Source organism: Heloderma suspectum, chromosome 7 (assembly GCF_057233095.1).
Source record: "Heloderma suspectum isolate Gila_16-S chromosome 7, 16-S_ref, whole genome shotgun sequence".
Taxonomy (NCBI): Eukaryota; Metazoa; Chordata; class Lepidosauria; order Squamata; family Helodermatidae; genus Heloderma; species Heloderma suspectum.
Genome location: NC_139464.1, coordinates 76,644,498 through 76,667,225, shown reverse-complemented (window position 1 = coordinate 76,667,225; position 22,728 = coordinate 76,644,498). Strand labels below are relative to the sequence as shown.

Below are 22,728 nucleotides of genomic sequence, written 5' to 3'. Positions count from 1 at the left end.
GAGGAATGTTGGTTTTACCTGTTCTGGATGGGCTTCCCCTGATAAGGTTGGCAAATTATAGGGCTGGCCCTACCATTAGGCAGGGTGAGGTGGCTGCCTCAGGCAGCAGATCCTGGGAGGGGGCAAGATCAGGAGTGGCAGCAAGATGGTGGAGGTCAGAGCTGGATGGATACTTCATTGCAGACCATCTCTTTACAGATATGAGAACCATACTGGCAGGGAGCTGTGCCTTCTCTATGGCACCCACTTTGGGAAATCCTTGCCTCCTGCATCACATCTGGCCACATCCCTGGTGTCTAGTAAAAATGTGGCTTTTGGCAGGGAAAGCATTTTTCACTGGCTAATGGTGGCTGGAGCTGGTTTCTTTCCACTGGACCTTTTGTTGACATCTTTTGTTTGTGTTTTTAGCTGTTGCTAGTTTTAAATTGTGTTCTGATTTATAGATAAATGGCAAGCGGAGGGAAACAATCCAGTTTCACTTGGCTGCAGGTCAAGTTAGCCAACCAGTGGGAGAAGATTAACAGTACAATCCTATATATGTCTACTCAGAAATAAGTTCCATTGAGTTCAATGGGCCATACTCCTAGGTAAGTGGGTAGGGGATTTCAGCTCAAATGTCTAGAAGATACTCTTGGCCAAATTGAAAAGGGCTTGAAAAAAAATGTCATCTGTCTTCATTCATGAAGTATGAATGCCCCCGCCTCCACCCCAATGAATACTCAAAGACCAACTTACTTGAAGCAACTCCCTCTTTACAGTTCAGGGCTGTTTCTGTTGTTTTTATAGCAAGATGATATGCTTTGTAATTTGGTTCTGTTTGGCTTGGTTCTGATGTAAAATTCAGATAAGCTTTTTTCAATACAATACTATGCATGTCTACTTGGAAACAGGTTTGACTGATTTCAAGGGGGCTTCCTCCCAGGGAAGTGTGTATAAGATTGTAGCAGTGCAATCCTATACATGTCTACTCAGAAGTAAGCCTTGTTGAGTTCAATGGGACTTACTCCCTGATAAGTGGGTATAGATTTGTATCCTCAATCTCTCTAATTTCCATGACTTACAGTTTTCTAAATAGTTGATGCAAAACACTGGTTTTGTCCCCAAAGGTGACTTTTTATTATATGAATAAAATAAATTTCAGCACATTCTTTTCAGCACCACTTTCCTCCCCACTGAGTCTGTGCCATCTTTAGTGAGTGCACCCTGTTCCTGCAAAGTTGTGCTAAACATCTTTTTTTTAAAAAAAATATATTAAAGATTGCACTTCATGATTTCTCCCAAACAAACAGTTGCGTAACACGAAGGATCAAGCTGAAATGACAAAGAAAGAGACATTTCTGAATCCTTTTTGGGAGTCTCTCCAGTTCCTATTTCTTTTTCATCGCCTTCTAAAAAATGAAATGACAGAATGTGAGGGTATTTCAGGAGAGGCCTGTAGCAGCCAGGCACGTTCAGCTGTAACGCAGGAATTCTGAACTGGCACATCTGAAGCCCATCACTGGCAAGCCTTTTGTGATACCACTCCCCAACTTTATTAGTGGGATATCGGACACTGTAACCAGCCATTGGAAGAATAACCTTTGGGAGGAAAAAAAGTAGTATGAGTGTATCTTTTATGTAAAAAATAACTCACCACAACACAGAAAACTGCATGGGGGGGGAGAGGGGAGGGCAGCAGGGCTGGTGTCAAGGATAGGCATGATTGGGCACTGGCTGGGGCCCATAAAGAAGAAACCCCTGCACTTGCTCCTTCTCTTCACCATTGCAACCTGCTTGTTCACCTGCCTCTCTCTCTGGCCAAGACAATGGTGGTGGTGAAAAGGAGGAGCAGCAGATGCCACTGCCTACTTGCTCATTGGCTCTTTGCCTCGCAAGCAAGCAAGTGGTAGCAATGATGAGGAAGAGGATGGGGAGCAACAACGGCTGGTGGCAATGGTGCTGAGAAGGTGGACTCACTGAGGGAGGGTGCCCATTGAGAGCATCTTGCCCAAGGCCCTCAAAAAGCCAGAGCTGGCACTGGGTGTCAGAACAAAGGAACACAGGCAAAGTCCTGGTCAAAAAAAGTATGCATGCAAGGCTTGGTGGAAGAAGCCTGCAAAACGCACTCAGAGCTGTGTTTCCCTATAAAAGGGTCTTTCACCTGGGCTCATATTTCTTTTGATTCATGTTTTCCAGTGATGATCCTAGTGACAAAATTATCCCACTTAACCTAAAGCCCATCTTACAAGCTTAAGGTTGCATCCGTTGTTAGTCTCACTTAAGTCCCATTCATTTCAATGGGTCTGCTCTAAGTAGAACTAACACTGGATACAACCTGCAGTATTCATTCATTCATTCATGCATGCATGCATTCAATCCAAAACATTGTTTCCTCCAAACAAACGTACTTGATTTATTGCATATTGATTGGCTGTTTCTTCTGCCAATGTTACCACATGGATCTGGTGTAAAAAATAGAGAGGTATGCATTTTAGTGGATTTATTTATTACAGAGACCTCTTCCCTATCCTTCAAAAAATCAGAGATAAATATAGAATAAAAGGTAACTGTTGGTTTAAAACACACACACAATGGAAGTGTAGATTGTGAACTCATTGAGTACTGACTACATACCTACACTACAATTCCATCCATACCTACTCTTAGGTGAATGGCCATGGGACTGCAGCCCTAACCATCTCTTAAGAGAAAGTATTTCCAAGTTATTTATTGCAAGGAGAAATGGTTGGTTTTAACCAGCACAAAATTAGAAACAACTATTTGACTTGGCTCCTCACTTATCCCATTTCTAATCTCAGAACACACCACTTTAAATGGTAATGAATGTGAAATTAATATTAGCCATGCTGAAGTAACTTCATGATTGAAGAGTACATGGGCTTCCTACTGGATTAAGGTCTTTGAATTTCAGAACTTCTTTTCCATAATAGCTTTTGGAACAAAATAAAAGACAGATCCATCTATTTTATTTTTCATTTACCCAACAGTTTTTAACCCCACTTTAGAGCCCAGATGAAATATAGTTGTATTATTTATTTATTGCTTGCTTGCTTGCTTGCATTTATACCCCGCCTTTTTTCCTCTTGCAAGGAACCCAAGGCGGCTTACATTATCCTCCTCCTCTCCATTTTATCCTCACAACAACAACCCTGTGAGGTGGGTTGGGCTGAGAGTCTGTGACTGGCCCAAAGTCACCCAGTGAGCTTCCATGGCCGAGTGGGGACTAGAACCCGGATCTCCCAGCTCCTAGTCCAACACTCTTAGCACTACACCACACTGGCATAATGTCCTTTTGTTAGAGCCATTTGTCTTCTATGATTCCACGCACACAGAATTTCATCTGATACCTGGCCATAATTTCTGAGAACATCCATTTTAATTAAGGGGTGGGGGAAGGTTTCTAATCCTTATAACAGCAGAGATGCTCTTGAATTCAAGACAGCGTCAACAGAAGGTTTTTGTGTTGTGGGGGTGGGAATGCTTTTACACCCTGCCCACCCCTTTCTCATGACATAAATTTATTTATTTAGTTTATTTATTATAATATTAATTAAATTCTCTTTCCAAGAGCCAGAATAGTGTAATGGTAAACATTTTGGAATAGGACAGAGGAGACTCAAGTTCAAATCTTCCCTCAGTCAAGAAACTCATTGGGTGACCTCAGGCTAGTCACTATATCTCACAGGCCTAAATGACCTCACAAGGCTGTTGGGAGGATAAAATGGGGTGGTGAGGAGACCCATATATGCTGCCTTGAGCTCCTTGGAGGACAGGTGGATTAAAATGTAATACACAATGCTTCCCAACACATACTTCTTCCTCCAACCATCACATTGCTTCTATCAAAAGGTCTGAGCACCAAGCGTACACAATAAAACATGAAATTTAAACAGCTTTCTGCAAAGTTGGCAAATGGATGCAAAACTCAGATTTTCAGGTCTGTTGCTGAAAACCATGAGGGTGTTGTGTTTTTTTGCTACAGGGTATGACCATCCTCTAGAACAGAGGTGGGAAGAAGGCAGATCTCCTGATATTTGGGACCAACTTCCAGCATTCCTCCTGGAATGCTGGTCAAGTTGGTAGGAGCTTATGGGAGCTGGAAGTCCAAACATCTGGAGATCTACCTTCTGCTCACCCCTGCATTAGGATGCTCTGACTTACAGTGGGCATATTACCTGGACTAGGGCATTTTTCAACTTGTGTCTAGGTTGTGACTCACCACATCCTGCATCAACCAACTCCTTCAACATTTTTGAGCATGTGATCTGACACATGATTTAACATACAATCATCTTAGACCAAGGGTAGTACTATCCTATTTTACACATTCAGCCTCCTGGATCATGCTATATATAGGGCAGCCTTCCCAAACCTGGTGCCCTCAAGATGTTTTGAACTACAACTCCCAGCATGCCTGATGATTGGCCATGCTGGTGGCGGCTGCTGGGAGCTGCTGTCCAAAATATCTGGGAGGCGCAAGAATGGAGAAAACTGCTATAGTTCCTAAAAGCGCGATGCTTTCAGTTCTCATAAACATGCATTGCAAAATAAGCTATTTCAATGCCCCCGCCAAAAGCACCTTTTTAAGCACAGTGTCTGATGTTTATTTATAGAGTGCCTGGAGGAGCAAAGGGCTCATCAAAATTTTAATAAAAAAAATATAAAGGCCACATAGAGCTCATCCAAACAGGAGACTGGGACTCCTGAATCAGATATGTTATCAATATTTTTCAAGCTCCTGTTTACCTTGTCACTCAGCGAACAGCTTTCGGTACATTTTTCGGAAAAGATCAGATCACCAGCCACGACTCTTCTACCATAGATCTTAACCCGGTAGGATGCAGCCTCATTCCAAATTTTACTGCAATATGCATGAACATAGAAAATGCGCGTGGAGTGAGGAATGCTGAGCCATCCTCGTGCGCAGCCCTCTTGATTTATCCCATAGCGGTTCAAGGCACGCAGTAGCATCTTCTCTCTTACTTTAAAGTCAGGCAGCATCGCAAGGGTACTTTTTGCATCCTCTAAAAGGTAAGAGAGAAACTGATTATGGGTAGAGTTACATGTGCTGCTTCTAATGCATTCCTTCAGAGCTCAGGTGCTGTGTCTCAGTTGCAGACTGGGGCCAAAAGAGCCGGATCTTTCGGCACAGAGGTGGCAGGTGGTTAAAAGGGGCTGAGCCCTTCTCTTACTCAGTTACCTAGCACTTTCCCCTTCAAGTCCTTTCTGCCAGCTGCTTTTTCCTCAGTGCTGGTTCCAGATGCATGTTTAGAGTTTTCCTGCCTTTGCAGAAGAAGAGCAATGGCTTTAAACATGTATGTAGTCCCACTCTTAAGTTATTTCATGTTTGAGTTTAAGAAGCTGAAGGAAGTAATATTAAGAAGTGGGAGGGGATTGTGTAGAATCAGTGGTGCAGCTAGGGGATTTTAGACCCTGGACTTCATAGTCCGGGGGGGGGGGGGGGCTTTTTCAATAGCTAAGGGTGCAATCCTATGCACGTTTAGACAGAAAAAAATCCTACAACTCCCAGCATCCCAGAATGCTAAACATGCAATTCTATGCACGTTTAGACAGAAAAAAGTCCTACAACTCCCAGAATGCCTAAGTGTATCACTTCAATTGTGAAGCACGCCATAAACCTTTCTCTGCTACCACCATGCCATCTTTTACAACAACACCAAAGCTGTTTGCCAACCCGATTTTTTAAAAAAGAAAGAAATATTCTGAACATGTGCAGTTTTACATTTTAAACTCACTTAAACCATAGCCCCATCATGACTACTGGAATAAAGCAGAGTTTACTTGTCCTGATGCTAAATACATTTACTTGGGAATAAGTACAATTTTGTTGTAGAAAAAGTCAATACTTTAAAATGACCCTTGGAAATCATGCCCAGTTGGGCTGCCTCCAGGTTATACAATGATTTTAAAAATGGGAAGGAAGCTGCGGCAAGCAGTATCAGCCCCGGCAGGCAAGCCAGCCCTCGTGCTGACGCTAAGGACTCCATCATCTCCTATTCTCTGGGTGGGCATTTGGGTGTACCCTGGACTTCAGCCCTGGACTTTGGCCTTAAGATCCAGCACTAGCTGCACCACTGTGTATAAGAGGGTCTGTGCCAAAATTTCTCCACTTTACAAATCAAAAAATGCAATTTCAGAGCGGGACAAATATTCCCCCCCAAATATGGTGAGTATTTTTATTGGTTTCAGTACTGTTGACTGTCATTGCTTCCCTGCTATTTCCCCCCAGTTGCTACTTTTTTCTTCTTCTTGGATTAATCACACTGGTGATTCCAGATTATCTGGGAGGATACAGGGAATGTCCTACTGTCATAACGCTACACAGCATTGGCTACACAATGACATCATTAAGGGCAAGTGGAGCCAATGGAAATGGAGAGACAGAGAAGGCAATGCAAATTAACAGAAGAACATTTTTGCAAGGAATGCAGAAAAATCATCACGGAAGGGACATGCTCTGTTGGCATGGACGAAAATGTCTTTGAAAAAGTAACAGTAATTCCAATTTCAGGCTTATATAACACTAATCATTTTGTTACCAGTCCGCTGCCACACTTATGCTGCAATCCTATGGCCCCTGGGCCAACATTCTAGGGAGAATGCTAGAATAAACACCCAAAGCATTCTAGGGAGCATGGGGTGTTTTGGATGTACCTCTCCAAGGACACAGAATCATAGAATAGTAGGGCTGGAAGGGGCCTATAAGACCATCGAGTCCAACCCCCTGTTCAATGCAGTAATCCAAGTCAGAGCATCCTTGACAGATGGCTGTCCAGCCTCATCTTCAATGCCTCCAGTGTGGGAGAGCCCACTACCTCTCTAGGTAATTGGTAATTGGACAGAGTGAAGGGGTGGGGGGACTGATCATGGATGGGAAGGTCTGGCCTTGCCACTCCGCTCCACCAGAAAGTTCTATGGCCCTTGTCTCTCTGGCATCAGAGCTCTGATATCAGTAGAGGCAAAAGGGGGTGTTCCATGGGCTTGTTGGGGAAAGCTTGCATCTCCAGGATCTATATTCTTCCCATTCTCCCGACATGTTCTGGAACTTGGAGGAAACATTGGCCAGCCCATTGTAACCAAAACGTTTTTTAAAAAATAAAACAAAACAGTCCCCAGAGGATAAAGAAAACACATGCTGCTTCTCCCTCCCTTCCACTCTGCTGGCGACAGCCTGGCAGGGCTTTGGATAAGACTTTGGATAAGTTCAGAATCTAAATGTAGCCACTGTTAAATGTGGAACGTTAAGCAAACGTTCTTTTGTTCCAAGTAAATAATGCTGAGTTGAATATATAAGAGGCTGGGGAGATCTTAAATGTGTCCATTAATTCTGGTCAAAGGTGAAAAAGATGCATAAGATAATTGCTCCGTTATAAATAGATCATCAGGGGAAAAAATTAGATTGTTGCTTATTTTCATCAATGAAGAACAGTAGAAGAATTTGAAATGCCATTTTCATAAAGCCATCTTTCAAGAAGAAGGTTTGCATCTGCAAAACCCATTACACACGTGCATTTGCCTTTGGAAGTATAGCGTACGCCACTTCTAACCTAACATGGACAAATGAAGAGTCGGGGCCAGAGGGGTGGGGGAATCCTTTCCACAAGTAGTACTTGCATTTAAAAAGGTTCTGTAAATGGTCTAATGCTGTGGTATATTCTACAACTCACTGCTCTGTTAGGCAATGATTACCTCTCTATACTACACAGTTCTTTAGGACACAGAAAAGTAATTAAGTCCTGGCAGTTTGAAGAAGAGATCAGTTACATTAGAAAGCAGTCAACTCACTAGGGAGCTCTAGTTACACCGTGAGCAGCACACACAAAAAAAGCCCAACAAAGGAAAGGACAAGATGGAAATGAAATATTCCAATGAACGTCCCGAAATTAAAGGAAAATGTTACGTTACAAAAGTGGTTTTGATGGACAAGACTTATATAGGCCATATTATGGTCATACAAATTAGTCCTCTCATAGAGGGAATCATACTATATTACAGGTTGTCAAAGCAACTGCAATAACTGCATAATTCTATTATACAATGTACTTACAAGTCACATATGTACTTTTTTTTAAAAAGAAAAATAAAGTTTGGTGCCAACATAATATTAGAGCTAACCATGTCGAGTGGCTCCTTATGCAAAAAAGAGCAAATGCATCACTAAACAGGACAAGAGAACATGGATTTGAATAAAATGTGCATATGTTAATTTATATGTATAGATGCAGATTTAGAAATGCAATACATCTCACCATAGTGGGACCGACTGTGACCAAGTGCCTGTATGCCTGTTCAGTCTGCTGTCCAGGCACTGATGGGCAATTTCAAGGCTCTCCCTTCTTATGGTTCTGTATCTTAAACCAGACTTGAACTGGACAACCCTTCAAATAGAGACTCTCCTCTGTAAATTAAGGCATATGGCCACCCTATAGCCATGACTTCTTGCATTAACCCTGACAGAGATTCTAAATTAGGGATGGGGAGCATGTGGCCTTCTAGGTGTCATTGGACTGCAACAGTCACCAGCCCTAGCCTGCATAGCTAACAGTGAGAGATTATGGGAACTGCAGTCCAACGATGTCCGCAGGGCCACTCGTTCCCCATCCCCATTCTGAATGAACAACAAAACTGTCGTTTAACTTGTTGAGCTAAGCCTTGTTCCTACAGGGAGACATAAGGAGATATAAGGAGACACATGCAGGTCCAGCTTTTCACCTTGCAAGTAGACAGGCTGAAGAGGCATGAAAAATGCCTTAACCATGGTTTGCTCAGGGTTAATATAATACTTAATCATGGTTAAGTCAAGCTATGGTTTTACAAGCTGACCTCAAACTCTGGTTTGTGGCCAATCATTGACCATGGTTCAGGTATTCAAATACCCATAATTATAGGTTTGGTTTACTATCCAGCCTCTCTTTGACCTCACTACAAACTCTACCCTACTCGAAGCCTTCTAGCATGTGCAAAGGATTTTGGGGAGAGGCAAAGATTTCTCTCACTTTCACTGGGATATGAAAAAGGAAAGAAACCTTCCCTTATTTAAACTCAACCTCTCTTCCAAGCTTGGATGGGACACAGAGTCTGGTCTCACTTGCACAGAGGTTTGGATTAGATGAGAAACAGTGGAAGAAACTGCCTGCTATTTCTACCCTTCTCCAAACTGCAGCACAGGTGACAGTCTATCAAAGGCTGGTTGGAGGCTGCACTACACAGCATTTAAACCTGCAGATAAACCCGTAATTGATTTGCATTTCCAAAGACTTTGTAAATGACAACATTAGTGCAATTTTTTCAGAGCAAACAGCAAATATCTTTTTTCAGCTCCCCACCCCACCCCCATCATTAATCCTCAGTGGAACACTTTCCAATATTATTAGTTATTTCAAGGTTATGAGATGCTATACAAATACATTCAAAAATGATTTTCAGATTAAATTTCTGATGAAGATGCAAATAAATTACGATTAAAGAGCCAATGCTGAGAATGTTCTTATGTATACACATGGTAATAGATCCCCAAGTTTCATCCTCCATACACAGCAAGATTTTCTTCCCATAATATATGTTATGGACAGAATCAGAAATGAGCGACATGAGATATTTACCAGTCTGAAGGAAGTATTTCTTTGCCTTATTAACAGGATCATCCAGGTCTTCTGGTGTGAAAAACAATTTTACAGCTTTGACCTTTAAAGCAAGCAAACACAAATGCCAGGTTGCTTTGTGTATGATTCTGAAATAGTACCTTGCAGCTACTCACCTTTACAGCTGGGACTATTTGAGAACAGAATTTCTCTGGGACAGGGCTTTGTAAACCAGGCATATCCCAGGGATGTCCCAGGGCTGCCCAGACAGTGGGCAGAGAAGCAATTGACTATTTAATCAGAAGTAAGAATGATTAGACCTTTGCACATGAGGAAAAAGAGCCAGTGTGGTACAGTGCCAAACTAAGAATGGGAAACCTGGGGTTCAAATCCCCATCCAGTTGTGAAGCTGACTGGGTGACCTTGGGGCTAACCTACATCACATGGCTGTTGTGATGACAAAATGGAGTAGGAGAATTATGTGCATCACCCTAAGCTTTTAGGAAGGAGGAAGGGCAGTATAAAAATGTAAACAAGTACCAGTTCTTCATTCAGCAAAGCCAATCCAATTTCATCTGTCTGAATATTCTGCCCTTGACCGAATCGCTGAGCTCCATAGTAATTTATAAAACCATTTGCCTACAAAATTAAAAAGAAAACATAAACTGACGTTTGCCATACTATGCATTACATACAGTACACTCACTTAAAGCATAGGGAGCATGAAGGTTAGAGAGATTTACCTTGACATTCTCAATTGCTTCACAAATTCTCTCAGTTAGGCTTGCAGAACAGTCCCTACTCTGGAGTTTTAAATCTCTCACAATGATATCGAAGTGATTTCCTCGAAGCTGACCGAGCTGAAGTGGGTGGCTCACAGTATGTACATTCGAGACACCAAGTCCTTTTTTTCCAGTTGTGCTTCCAAGTTCTTTCAACCTGCAGAAAAAAAGACAACTGGGAGTTCTGTGTCACATTCTAGATAAATACATAAATAAAATTTATGTACGTATGTGTTTTTTTTAAATAAGTCGTTTAAAAACTGGACTTGATAGAACCTTTTACTGAAAATAGTTTTTCTGGAAGCACAAAACATTTTCAAGAAAAATGCATGGCCTGATCTGTACTTGAGCTTATAATATGATTCAACATATATTTAAATGCGAATGTGATGTGCATTTCACCATCACCATCTTAAATGGAAATTGGTTTAAACTACAATCCCATACACTAGTGGTCCCCAAAAGTTTTGGATCCATGGGCACATTTTGGAATTTGAGAAACTGCTGTGGGCACCACCACAAAATGGCTCCCACAGTGGATGTGGCTAGTCACATAGTGGCTGCCATCGGGGCCTGGGTAGTCAAGAGTCGGGGGCAGGGGGAGAGAAATAGTAATGCTAGAGGTTAGGAGGGAGAGAGAAATAGAAAGCGTTGCTTCCTAGCCTGCCCAATCTTCTTCCGTCCACACAGACCTTTCCTCTTTGCTCTCCGTCTCTCCACTCTCAGCCTCTAGCTTTGCTATTTCTCCTCCACACCCACCTCTTTACCTCACTGTTTCTCCCCCTCCTAGCCTAGAGCCTCTCTCTCTCTCCCTCCCTCTCCACCCTCTACCCCTTTGCCTTGCTTTCTCTTCCTGCCCACTGAACAGCTGAGGAGCACCACGAATAGGAACGGGACACTAGCAGCCTAACGTCTTCCAATTTTTTATTAATTTTTTTTTGAAGGGGGCAGGAAGAGCTGTGCGAGTGCCACTGGAGGTGCCTGCAGGTGCTATGGCACCCACTGGTGCCACACTGGCGACCCCTCCTAGAGACATACCTGGGAACAAGTCCCTGTTGAACTCAATGGGTTGGATCCAGATTTAGGCATGTGCAGCTGGGCTGGCAGAAGTGGCTGCCCAGTTGCACGTGCCTCACAGCTGTCTCCCTCAACAGCCCCTCCAGTTCCCTAAAAATACTACACAGAGGGTCTGGGATCTCTGCTGAAAGGGGTGCACTATGGTGCAGAGGGGAGGGGGAATCTCCCCAAATTGGGCGGAGACACCTTCCGGAAGCAGAGCCCTTCTGCCCAGGGAAGGCAGACCCTGGATGCAACCCACTGGGACTTACTTCTGAGTTGACATGTATAGGATCGCACTGCAAAAACCTCTCTCTTATATCTCCTTAGTTGTAAGGTAGCATATTCTATCAGAATTGGTTTAGCTACTCAGTAAATTGTGGTTTAAAATCAACTCTGATTACATTTCCTTGGTACCACTTAACACCACTACAAAATGGTAAGTCTCCCTGTTGCAGAAGTTAACCCTCATTAAACACACACACACACACACACACTGAGACAGAGAGAGAGAGAGAGAGAGAGAGAGAGAGCGCGTGCAGCTAAAGTTCTGAGTGGAGGCAATTTCTTGGAGACAGTGACTCATCTTTTATTTCAACTTCACTGGCTGCTCATTCATTTCTTGGCTCAATTCAAAGTCTGGCTATTACCTTTAAAGCCATAAAAAAACTTGGACCCAGGATATTTAAAACAGGCGTGGGCAGAAGGTAGATCTCTGGGTGACTTGCAGTAGATCAGCAGGGATTTCGGACTCCCAAATGCTTAGCAACAGCAGCAGGAAAAAAAAACTCCTCCCACCCTTTAAATTATATTGCTGAAATGAAGAACGCTTGGGGTAATCAGGAGGGCATTTGTGTGTGGAAGGACTGTGAGCTTTGTTCAGTGTTGGTATTCTACTCAAAAGAAATTCCTGGTCTTAAAATGTTTAAATTCTAAGTGTATGTCTTTTGTACTGGGCTCTAGTTGCTGGATCTTGGGGGTTTAGTCAAAGTTGATCCTGCAAGCTTGAAGTACGCTCACCCCTGACTTAAGGGGCCATCTCCTACCATATGGTCATCCCCGTCACTTAGGACTTAGACCCTTTTGTGCATCCCACTTCCAATCGAGGTGTAGTTGCCAGTGTGTTTAGAGTGTTGGACCAAGACTCAGAGATCCGGGTTGTAGTCCCAACTCAGGCCCTGAAGCTTGCTGGGTGACTTTGGACCAGTCGCTGACTCTCAGCTAGTCACTGACTCTCAGCCTAATTTCCCTCACAGGGTTGTTGTAGGGATAAAATGGGGAGGAGGATAAAACGTAAGCTGCCTTGGGTTCCTTGCAAGAGGAAAAAAGGCAAGATATACATGTAATAATAAATAAATAATAAATATAGAAACACATAAAAAGACCTTCTCTGCTGTGGCACCATGCTCTGGAACTCCATCTTGCCCCTTCCCTGTTGATTTTCCTACACTGGGTGGAAAAATTCTTGCTCTGATAGGCCTACAGCCCTCTAGTTCTTCAATAGCATAATTTATTACTTTCAAATTCAGTTGATTCTGTCTGCTGCTTCCGTTTGACTTTTTCTTACTATGCTTTAAATTGTGATTAAATGTTTTTAATTTTTGTTATTATTAGCTGTCTAGGAGAATTTGTTCCATTTTTTGCAAATGTTTTAAATAAACCATCAGTGTGTTGCTTTTAAGAAATAAGGAGGGGATAGACACTTGAAGGTTGTGATAGACAAGATAACGCCACCTGGACTTTCTGAAGAAGATATTGTATTGATGCTGCTGGGTTGTTGTTTTTCACTATATAAGGATGTGTGAAGGAACTTAAAGATGAAAAGCATTCTAAGCAATATGAACTGAAATGAAAACAAGAGGATCTTGCTGGAAGCTTTTGCCAATTTAGTCCAGGTGCAATATATAGATGGGAAGTTCCTGTTCTTGCCCAGAATGCTAAGACAGGCAGGGAAAAGAATAGTGTTCAACAAAAGGGTTTTTTTTTAAAGGCTTAAAAAGGGGAAGGACTAACTGGTAACAGACTGTACAGAATACTTTGAAAAAATAAGCAGCTCTGATGGAGACTTAACCTACATTACATTTTTAACATGCTACTCCAGTCTCACACACAATTCTGCTGCAGTCCTTCTTGGAAAAGCAACAACACAAACATTTCCTTTACTTGAAAAGGGACCACATATGTCTATGAAATGAAAGATTAAGTGAACACTTGGAGGCCAGATATTTGAACTGTTGGCTGTGTTTCCAATTATAAGCATGTACATTACACAACCAAGGAGAGAAAAAGCCCTAAGAGTTTGTTTTTGTAAGGCTGACAAGGACAGAGTCATTCTGGTTTAGAGAGGGTCGCAGTACAGAGTTTCTCTTTGATGAGCAACAGATTTTCAGGGATCAGAGCTGTGAGAACGTAAATTTAAGGTTCAGTCCATTAACTGTGAAAATCTCTTTTAAGACAAGTAACACTATACCATTTTGCTAAATGTCTAGCTGTAGGATAAACACCCAAAGCAAAGATGTTTCTCAAGTACTAGCTAATCAATACTTTGAAGCGAAGGGAAATCATTTCCATCTTTATGATACTCAAGAAAACAGCTTATGAATCAAACATTGATGGCTTTGAAACCATTTCTGTTACCCTCATCACTTCAGCAGGGGTGGGCAACTTCCAGAGGTCAGGAGGCCACATTATCCCCTGCAACCCGCCAGACCGTCCTGGGCGCCACACCCCTGCCTAGCCAAAATTTGACGGTGCAGCAGAGGAAGGAAAGGAAAGCTTCAAAATAGGCCCCTATTTTAAATAAAAGAATTCACAGTTTGCCACCAAACTTCAGCAGAAAACCATTGCAGTAGCAAACAGGGGCTATTTTGCTTTAAAATAGCCCCTTTTTGCTGTCACTGTGGTTTGCCATAGAACGCTGGCAGGACGCCACAACTGTTTTCCTTTAAAGTAGTGGGCTATTTTGAAGCTTCCCCCTCCACTGCCACTGAATTTCGGGGGCTGGGGGGGCACACAGGCCAGAGGCTGCGTATTGCCCACCCCTGCTTTACAATTTACCTAAACTTTCCTTCACTTTTTCTGAGAAGGCAACGAAATACGGCTATTTGAGGGTCATGCTGAATAGCTTAATGACAATCTTCATTGGGTCAACATTTTTACTGAACTATTGACAATGACCACCCAAACTTCTCCTCTCGTTACACTAGAAGCTAATTCTAGTGTCATCCAATGAAGCTGATTTGTGGGAGATTCAGGACAGACAAAAGGAAGCACTTCTTCACATAGTGTATAGTTAAACTACAGAATTTGCCACCCAAGAATATGATGATCGCCACCAACTGAGATTGAAAATTCTCTGGAATAGTGGACACTACTTTTCTTTGGAAAGGCGTATAAAAGAAAATTGTTTCAAGATGATGTCTAGATGGCATATCACTGCATACATCCAGAGGAAAATAAATAAGAATTTATTTATTTATTTATAAATAATTCTAAATGCTAGAAATGTTGAAAGAAGAAGGATTTCTGTCACCTACTGTGGACATATCCATGAACATATTCTGCTGTTCTATTTTAACGTCTTTGAATTTTGATTGCTGAAATTACTATACAAAAGATAAAGGATTCGTATCATATACACCGTAACAGTTTCTAGAGTTGTTTTTGCAATTCCAGCCATTTAAGAATGGACATGTAAGATATGCCCCCTCTTTAATGAGCTTCCGCCATGCATTAAAAGCATGGTTGTTCAGGCAGGCATTTGGGGTGGGCTAGGGTAATTTTAGAAATGTGATGTTTTTAATGTTGAATTTTATTGTATAAACTGTTTTTATTGTTGTATATCGCCCAGAGTGGCGATTAATAAATTTAATGAATAAAAATAAATAAAATATGGAAAATGCCTTATGGCAAAATTGATAAATCACATATGAATAAAGAATGAAAGACTGTTGTTTTGTTATTAGCTTCTCTAATATCAAATCAGTTAAATTCTAACCTGCTAGAACATCTTTTTAATCTGCAAACTCTAATAGAAGGTCTAAGTTAAAAGAAGAGACTCAGGGTTTTATTCAAATAACAATGCTGATCTTTCGTACCTGTTAGGAGTCACCTTCCTCACAACCATAGCTTGGTATGTAATGGCTTTCTTGTCTTTAATGCCTGCGTAACTGAAGTCTGAAGGAAGCACACCAAGTTCAGAAGACAAATAGCTAATTGCTTCAAGTGTTTCCAGGTTCTCTTTCCGGAGAGTAAAAGCTGCAACAACATTATAATGCAGTTAGTACACCCAGTTAGAATGTTTTGCCTGAATTTATAAATGGTCTCCCTCCAAGGGCTGTGCAAATGCGGGATTTGTTGATGGGATTTGCTGACAGGGAGCAATTGAGAGACTGGATTTTTTACTGATTAAACTTTGTTCTGCCGAGATCAGTGGAACTAAAACTAGCATACGCAGAGATTCTCTGGTTTAAGTAGTTTCTAAACTAAAGCAGTAACAAAATGATTGCAACTGCCTATTGGTAACCATAGCAGCCCCATAAACCAACATATTTTATAATGCACTATGTGATAGGCACTTCGCAGAAATGATATCCTAGCTGCTACAGTACCAAATCCAGTACAGCGGCCAAAATAAAAGGAGACTTTGGTATTTCGTACTTTTCAAACATAAGAAGTGCCCTGCTGGATCAGACCAAGGGTCCATCTAGTCCAGCATTCTGTTCACACAGTGGCCAACAAGATGCCCGTAGGAAGCCCAAAAGCAGGACATGAGTGAAACAGCACCCTCTTGCCCATGTTCCCCAGCAAGTGGTATACACAGGCATACTGTCTCTGATACTGGAGGTAGCATATAGCCATCAGGACTAGTAGCCATTTGATAGCCTCCTCCTCCTCCTTTCAGTGGCTCGGCCAGAACATTTACGAATAGATCCAAACTAGATGTTCTATCATTCACACAATTACCAGCTACATTAATAGATTTTTTGAAAGTGTAAATTGCAAGCCTGGGATCAGAGCCAGACCCTCGATGGGGACAGACAGGGGATTAACCCTTTAACCTCTGTACCTCCTACTTGTATGAAGAAGAAAGCTCTCATCGGTATCAAGGGAGCTTTCCTGTTGAAACAAAGAGCAGGCATGGCGGGGTGGGGTGGGGCATTCTGTGCTAGGCCTGAAGCAGGAGACAAAGGGCTAAAGCACCCCCACCTCCCCACCAGGGTCCTGAATTATTTATTTCATTATTTAATAATAATGTATTAAATAGAATAAATAGAATACTAGAATAACTACTATTCTCTGGGTAGATTGCAGTTAAAAAACTAAAATGCCATAAAATGGTTAAAAATATAAAATACAACACAAATATTTAAAAGAATAAATGCAAAATAATGAACAGCAAGAAATCGATAAAGCAGCCATAAAAATCTAGAACTAGGTCTCTAAAATGCCTGGGAGAAAAGAAAGGTCTTTGCCTGGCACTGAAAAGATAACAACACAGGTGACAAACGAACCTCTTTGGGGAGTTTATTTCATAGGTGAGGTCCCAACACTGAGAAGGTCCTCACTCTTGTAGCCACCCAGCTCACTTCCTTTGGCAGGGGCACCCGGAGGGGGCTTCTGAAGATGATTTAGGGGTCTGAGCAGGTACATGATAAGAGATGGGGCCCCACATCTGCAGTTTACACTTTAAACCAGGGTGGGCAGCATGAGGCCCCCACTGCCCCGGTACAGCCCGCACTGCCCCCCCCCCAGTATATTTTTTAACAAAAAAAAATGTCCATATCAGTGCTGTGGAACATGAACAGGTCAAATGAAGCTTCAAAACAAGCTAAATTTGGCCTGTTCAGCAAGCTATAGGACTAACGAGGGATTTATTTATTTATTTAAAATATTTAGTGGTCACCTTTCAGGGCAGAAGCCCTCTCAAGCAAGCTTACAGCAATACATTAAAACAGTTAAAATAGTAAAAATGATAGAAACATAAACACAGTAAAATAGCAATAAAACCAAAAATAAAACCACAATAAAACCAGGAACAGCAACAACTGGAGTCATATCAATAGAAGGCAATAGTAAAATAATACATTTTCAAGGCCTTCTTAAAAGCCTGCAATGATGGAACAAGGCAGACCTCCAAAGGCAGCTTGTTCCAAAGATGTGGGGCCACTGCAGAGAGGGCCCTCTCACGGTGGTCACCCACCTGACTGCTATCACAGGTGGGCAAATGAGAAAGGACTCTCTTTCTGATCTTAAAGATTGGGCAGGCTGATATGGGTGAAGGTAGTCCTTCAGGTAACTTCGTTCCAAACCATTTAAGGCTTTAAAGGTCAAAACCAGCACTTTAAATTGGGCTTGGAAACACACTAGTAACCAGTGCAGCTGGTACAGTATAGGCATTATGTAATCAAATCGCGTCGGCCCCAACACTCAGGCAGCTGCATTCTGTACCAGCTAGAGTTTCTGAACTGTGTTCAAAGGCAGCCCCACATACAGCACATTACAGTAGTCCAGCCTGGACATGACTAGTGTGTGGATAACTGAGGCAAGGCCCTCCTCTCCAGGCATGACCACAGCTGACGAACCAGCTTAAGCTAGTAAAATACACTCCTGGACTCTGCAGCCACCTCGGCTTCCCCAGTTAGCTCAGAGTCCAGGAGGACTCCCAGACTGCATATTTGATCTTTTAGGGAGAGTGCAACCCCATCTAAGACCAGTTGTAAACCTCCATCCAACGTAGTTGGTTTCCCAACCCACAGTACCTCCATCTTGTCTGGATTAAGTTTCAGCTTGTTCACCCTCATCCATCCCAAAACAGCCTCCAGACACCGGTTGAAGAGTTCCATAGCCTCCCTGGAATGTGCAGATGGAAATGAGAGGTAGAGCTGAGTATCATCCACATACTGATGACATTTCAGCCCAAACCTCCTGATGACCTCCCCCAGCGGTTTCATGCAGATGTTAAAAAGCATGGGGGACAAGATAGAACCTTGCAGCACCCCACAGGCTAACAGCCATGGGGTGGAACAGAAGTCCCCCAGCACCACCTTCTGAGACCGCTCTTCCAGAAAGGACCAGAACCACTTTAAAACTGTGCATCCCAAGCCCAATCCAGGTAAACAATCCAGAAGGATATCATGGTTGATGGTACTGAAAGCCACTGAGAGGTCCAGAAGAATCAACAGGGTAGCACTCCCCCCATCCATTCCCCAGCGTAAGTGATCAACCAGGGTGAACAAGGCTGTTTCTGTCCTATAACCAGGTCTGAAACCTGATTGGAATGGATCTAGGTAACCAGTTTCATCCAAAACGGCTTGGAGTTGTGAGGCCACTACTTATTTGTAGGGGCCCTGGGCTCCCTGTCGAGTTCAGCCTGGGGGGGGGGATGAGGAATGGCCCACAGACACCCCAAAGTTGCCCACCCCTGCTTTAAACCCATTCACGCAGTTTCTAATTTCCTGAATAGTGTACCATTTAGTTTGGCCTTCAGAAATAAAGTAAATGTATTCAGAACCTTCCGTGCCTTCAATTATCCAGGCTGCTAAAATACGTTGGCACTGACATGATGCTCTGCTAAATTAGGCCCTAATCCAGATGCCCAAAATGGTGGTTCTGGGTCCATATTCCCACCCTCATTGCAATGTGGATAAAAAGGGCTTTTCCCCACCATGCATAGTGTTTGCACCAGAAACCTCATGCCTGAGTCCATATTGTAACGTCGACATGCATCTGTATCTAGCTTTTCCTGCATATGTTGTTTCTGATCTAACAAGGGAGTCTGCACACATTCTCCCTTGCTGCATATGGGTGACAATGTTTGGGCTATTGTATGTACACAATATATATTTAATATTAAAGCATTTTGTTTTCCTGAGAATGTAATTAACTACAGGCATAGGACTAATATACCCCCAAACAGCTTTGTAGTTGCATCTTTTCCTTAACAGGTATTGTCTTAATTTACGTAGATTTCACCGAGAAAGGATCCAACACATTATTCTCTTATAGGACAATTTATTGTGAGAGTACAACATTTTCAGGAAAGTCACAAATTTGTTGCATACTTACCTGTGTAAATTTCTTGCTTCTCCCTGCTGTCAGCATTAGCCCTTTTCCTGGATCCGCTTTTCTCACGAAACCTGACCGTAATTACAATCTTTTGCTGAGAGTCAGGGAAAGACTTTGTTTCCACAAGCTTTCCAAACTTTTTACTGAGAAAATGGTGAACCATCCTACGGTGTTCTTTAATCCCGTCAGGTCTAAAAGCAAACTTAGAATTTACTGATTTGGCATCTAAAAACTTTAGAAAATCACATGCTTCCTTTTCAGACACCAGCTGACAGAGTTCTTGGAAGTCCTGGTTCGCTTTTACAACAATCTCCCCACATTTTGTAACAGTGACTAAGAAAGGGTATTCTTGCCTGATGGCTCCATGCAAGCTGGCTCGAACCTTCTTGTCAAGGACTGGACCAAGAGAGAATTCAGCAAGAAAGTCCATCTCAGATTTTGAATCCCATGCTTCTTTTACCTGGAAAGCAAATTGACTAAGTTGTTCCCTTACAGGTTTATCTAAGAAGGAGTCCAACGTAACAGCTTTATCAAGGTGGCACTCAAGTACATTATTAGCTTTACAGTCTTCAATTTCTCCAACAGAGGAAGGACAAAATTCTGAGGTAGAGCAAATACTGTCATCTTGAACTCTGCAACATCCCTCATCTATGCATGGTTCTGGAAGAGTCAGCCTTAGAATTTTGCAATCCTGCTGACAGCTCCTAGTTTGTTCAGACAGGGTTGCACTGGAATTATGAAGAGAATCCATTGCAATCTCATTAACTAACTGTCCAAATCTATTAATTTCTGTCACTATGAAGTCACTTGGGAATGTTTTTATATTGCCACAGAAACCAATGTGATCATTCACATAAATGCAAGAGTGGAGTGCCACTGCTGTTCTAGAATCTTCTTCCATTCCAATATTATACAGCCTGGAAAAAAGAGAAAAAAGTGAGATCAAGCCAACTCTTAGAGTGTGTGTGTATGTTGAGGGTGGGAATAAAGCATGAGAAGCTAAATTTAGAGAAAATAGCTTACATTTGTTTTTATTTTAAACAAAACCTGTGTGTTTTAAAAATCTACTGTATATAGTACCAATGCCAAAATCACACGCAAAAAAGTATTTTTGAACGATGGTTGAATACACAGATCCTTTTGCTTAGCATTACAGAATTCTTAGCAGAGGCTTCTTATCCTCTTAACATAAACGTGTGACATAGGTATTTTGCACTTCTGTCCATACTTACTGCTGCCCTCTACTGCAACATATCCAAAATACAGTAAGGGCGCAATCCTATGCATGTTTAGACAGAGAAAAGGCCTACAATTCCCACCATTCCCCAGCCAGCAAGGCTGGCTGGGGCATGCTGGGAGTTGTAGGCCTTTTCTCTGTCTAAACATGCATAGGATTACGCTCTAGTGAATTAAGGAAAGGCCGTCTGCCAGGGCCAGCATCAGGGAACCGGCATCAAGGGTTGGCACCATAGGGCATCTGCTGATGGCCCAGCACCTCAGGAGGGTCCACTGGCACTGCCCAGCTGCTGCTAAGGTGAAGCAGCCTTTGGGAGGTTTCCCTGCTGCTCTGGGCCATGTACAGAAACAGCACAGCACCGCCTTCCCCTCTGATTCAGAGGGCAGGCTCCATAGGACAGCTCCTGTTCTCAGGCCCATAAAAGTGCAAGGAACGGCTGCCGCTGCCTTCAGTCCCTCACCTGCCATCTCACCATGGGAGGTTCAGTGGTAAGGGCTGGGTCTCTCGAGCTGTGCCCAGAGATTGCAGGTGAGCCAACAGAAGAAGCTGCTGGTGTTGTACTCCCGTTAGATGGCCTGGTGGGGAGAAGAAGAGCCAGCAGGGCTGCCTTGCAGGAACAGCTGCTACCTTTACTCATCTGTTCTCCCTCTCTCTCTGGGCAGCAGACGGGGGGGGGGGGAGGCACGCCTCTGCCCGCTTATTCTCCCTCCCACTCCCAGTGGTGTAGGCAAGCCCAAACCCACCACCACAGCACCCAAAGTGAGAGCCAAGGTGCACAAGCAAGGAGTTGATTGCTTGTGCAAAGAGCCATGGCCCCATCCTCTTGCTAGACTTGGCCGCACACACACTCTCCCCGAGGGGTGCATGGTGGGGACTGGGCTGCGCCACCCAGAACGGAGGGAGCGGAAGTGGAGGTAGCAGCTGCTCCTGTCAGCAGCAGCCAGAGCGTCTGCTCACTCTCTCGGGGCGGCCCCCGCTAGACCCAATCCACCCTACCCAGTAGAGGCTGGTGGCTCCGATTTCAGTGGGGCTGTGAACCCATTCTGGGTTTCCATCAGAGCCAGCCGGAACGCCACAGGAGCTATCCAAGCTGCTGAACCTTATCCCCAAAATAGGTTCGGCACCTCGGATGGCTCTTTTAGGGCTCTGTCTGGCCCTGGTGGAAACCCAGGACGGATTCAAAGCCCCACCGAATCGGGGCCACCAGCCTCCACTGGCCCGACCATGCAAAAGAAAGGGAGAGCAAGCAGCCCCCCCCCCAAAGGGAGTGAGAGAGGGCAGGTGAGGGCCACCCTTTGCAGCCATCACTTGCCTAACCCTTCCAAGAGAGAGGAGGCGGCGAGTAATCGTGCAAGAGCAGCCCGGTCTCCAGCGCGGCACAGCGGGTCCGATCCACCCCACCGCCGCTGTCGCGCCTACAGAGAGAACTCCGCAGGAACGCGAGAGGAGGAGCAGCGGACTCCGCCGTCCTCCTCCTCCTCCTCCTCCTCCTTTTTTGGACAGCGTGGCGAGGAGGACTGGGCTCCGGATACCCCCATCCCGACGACCCCCGAGCCGCCCCCCAGAGGCAGAATCCGTTTTTGCCTGCGCAGAAGTTCTTCGGGAACTCCTTCGCGAGGCCGAGGAGGGCTCGGGCTGCTCGGAAGGGCGCCCGGCAGGGACCGTCCCGGGCACGGAAGGGAACGCCCACCTGCCGCACAATACGGGAGGGAATAAAGAGGCGGGGCCAGGGGAGCAGAGCGTACCACCTTCCTCAGAACAATAGGGGCCGCGCTAAAAGCCGAGACGGGGAGGACTGTACCATTATCGGCCAGCGCTGGAAGAGAAGCGGTGCGGAGCGGCTGATGATCGCGCACCGCTCCGAAAGCGCCCTGCGGTCCGTGCTGCGAAGAGCGGACGGAAGCGAAGCGAAGCGCCCCCCCCCCCCGCCTTTCGGACGCTGTTGGGCCAGCCTCCTCCCGCCCGCCTTCTCGGTGGGCCGGGC

The 22,728-nt window shown here is 43.9% G+C and overlaps 1 protein-coding gene across 6 annotated transcripts; it reads right to left on the bottom strand.

The window, feature by feature from the left end:
• Positions 1 to 1,095: 1,095 nt before the first annotated feature.
• Positions 1,096 to 22,682, bottom strand: PUS7L (pseudouridine synthase 7 like). 6 transcript variants are annotated; one of them, XM_084810672.1, is made up of 10 exons: positions 22,329 to 22,408; positions 19,861 to 20,424; positions 19,508 to 19,698; positions 15,538 to 15,697; positions 10,346 to 10,541; positions 10,143 to 10,241; positions 9,624 to 9,705; positions 4,747 to 5,024; positions 2,388 to 2,441; positions 1,096 to 1,578 (listed from the first exon to the last, which is right to left on the bottom strand). In XM_084810672.1, the coding sequence occupies exons 2-10, from the start codon at positions 20,406 to 20,408 to the stop codon at positions 1,252 to 1,254; spliced, it is 1,935 nt and encodes a 644-aa protein (XP_084666798.1). In that variant the 5' UTR covers positions 20,409 to 20,424; positions 22,329 to 22,408; the 3' UTR covers positions 1,096 to 1,251. The 6 variants fall into 6 exon arrangements, with proteins under 6 accessions (XP_084666798.1, XP_084666800.1, XP_084666796.1 ...); XM_084810674.1 differs by having other exon boundaries at positions 19,508 to 19,578; XM_084810670.1 differs by lacking the exon at positions 22,329 to 22,408 and adding an exon at positions 22,546 to 22,682 and having other exon boundaries at positions 19,508 to 20,424.
• Between the last annotated feature and the right edge of the window lie 46 nt (positions 22,683 to 22,728).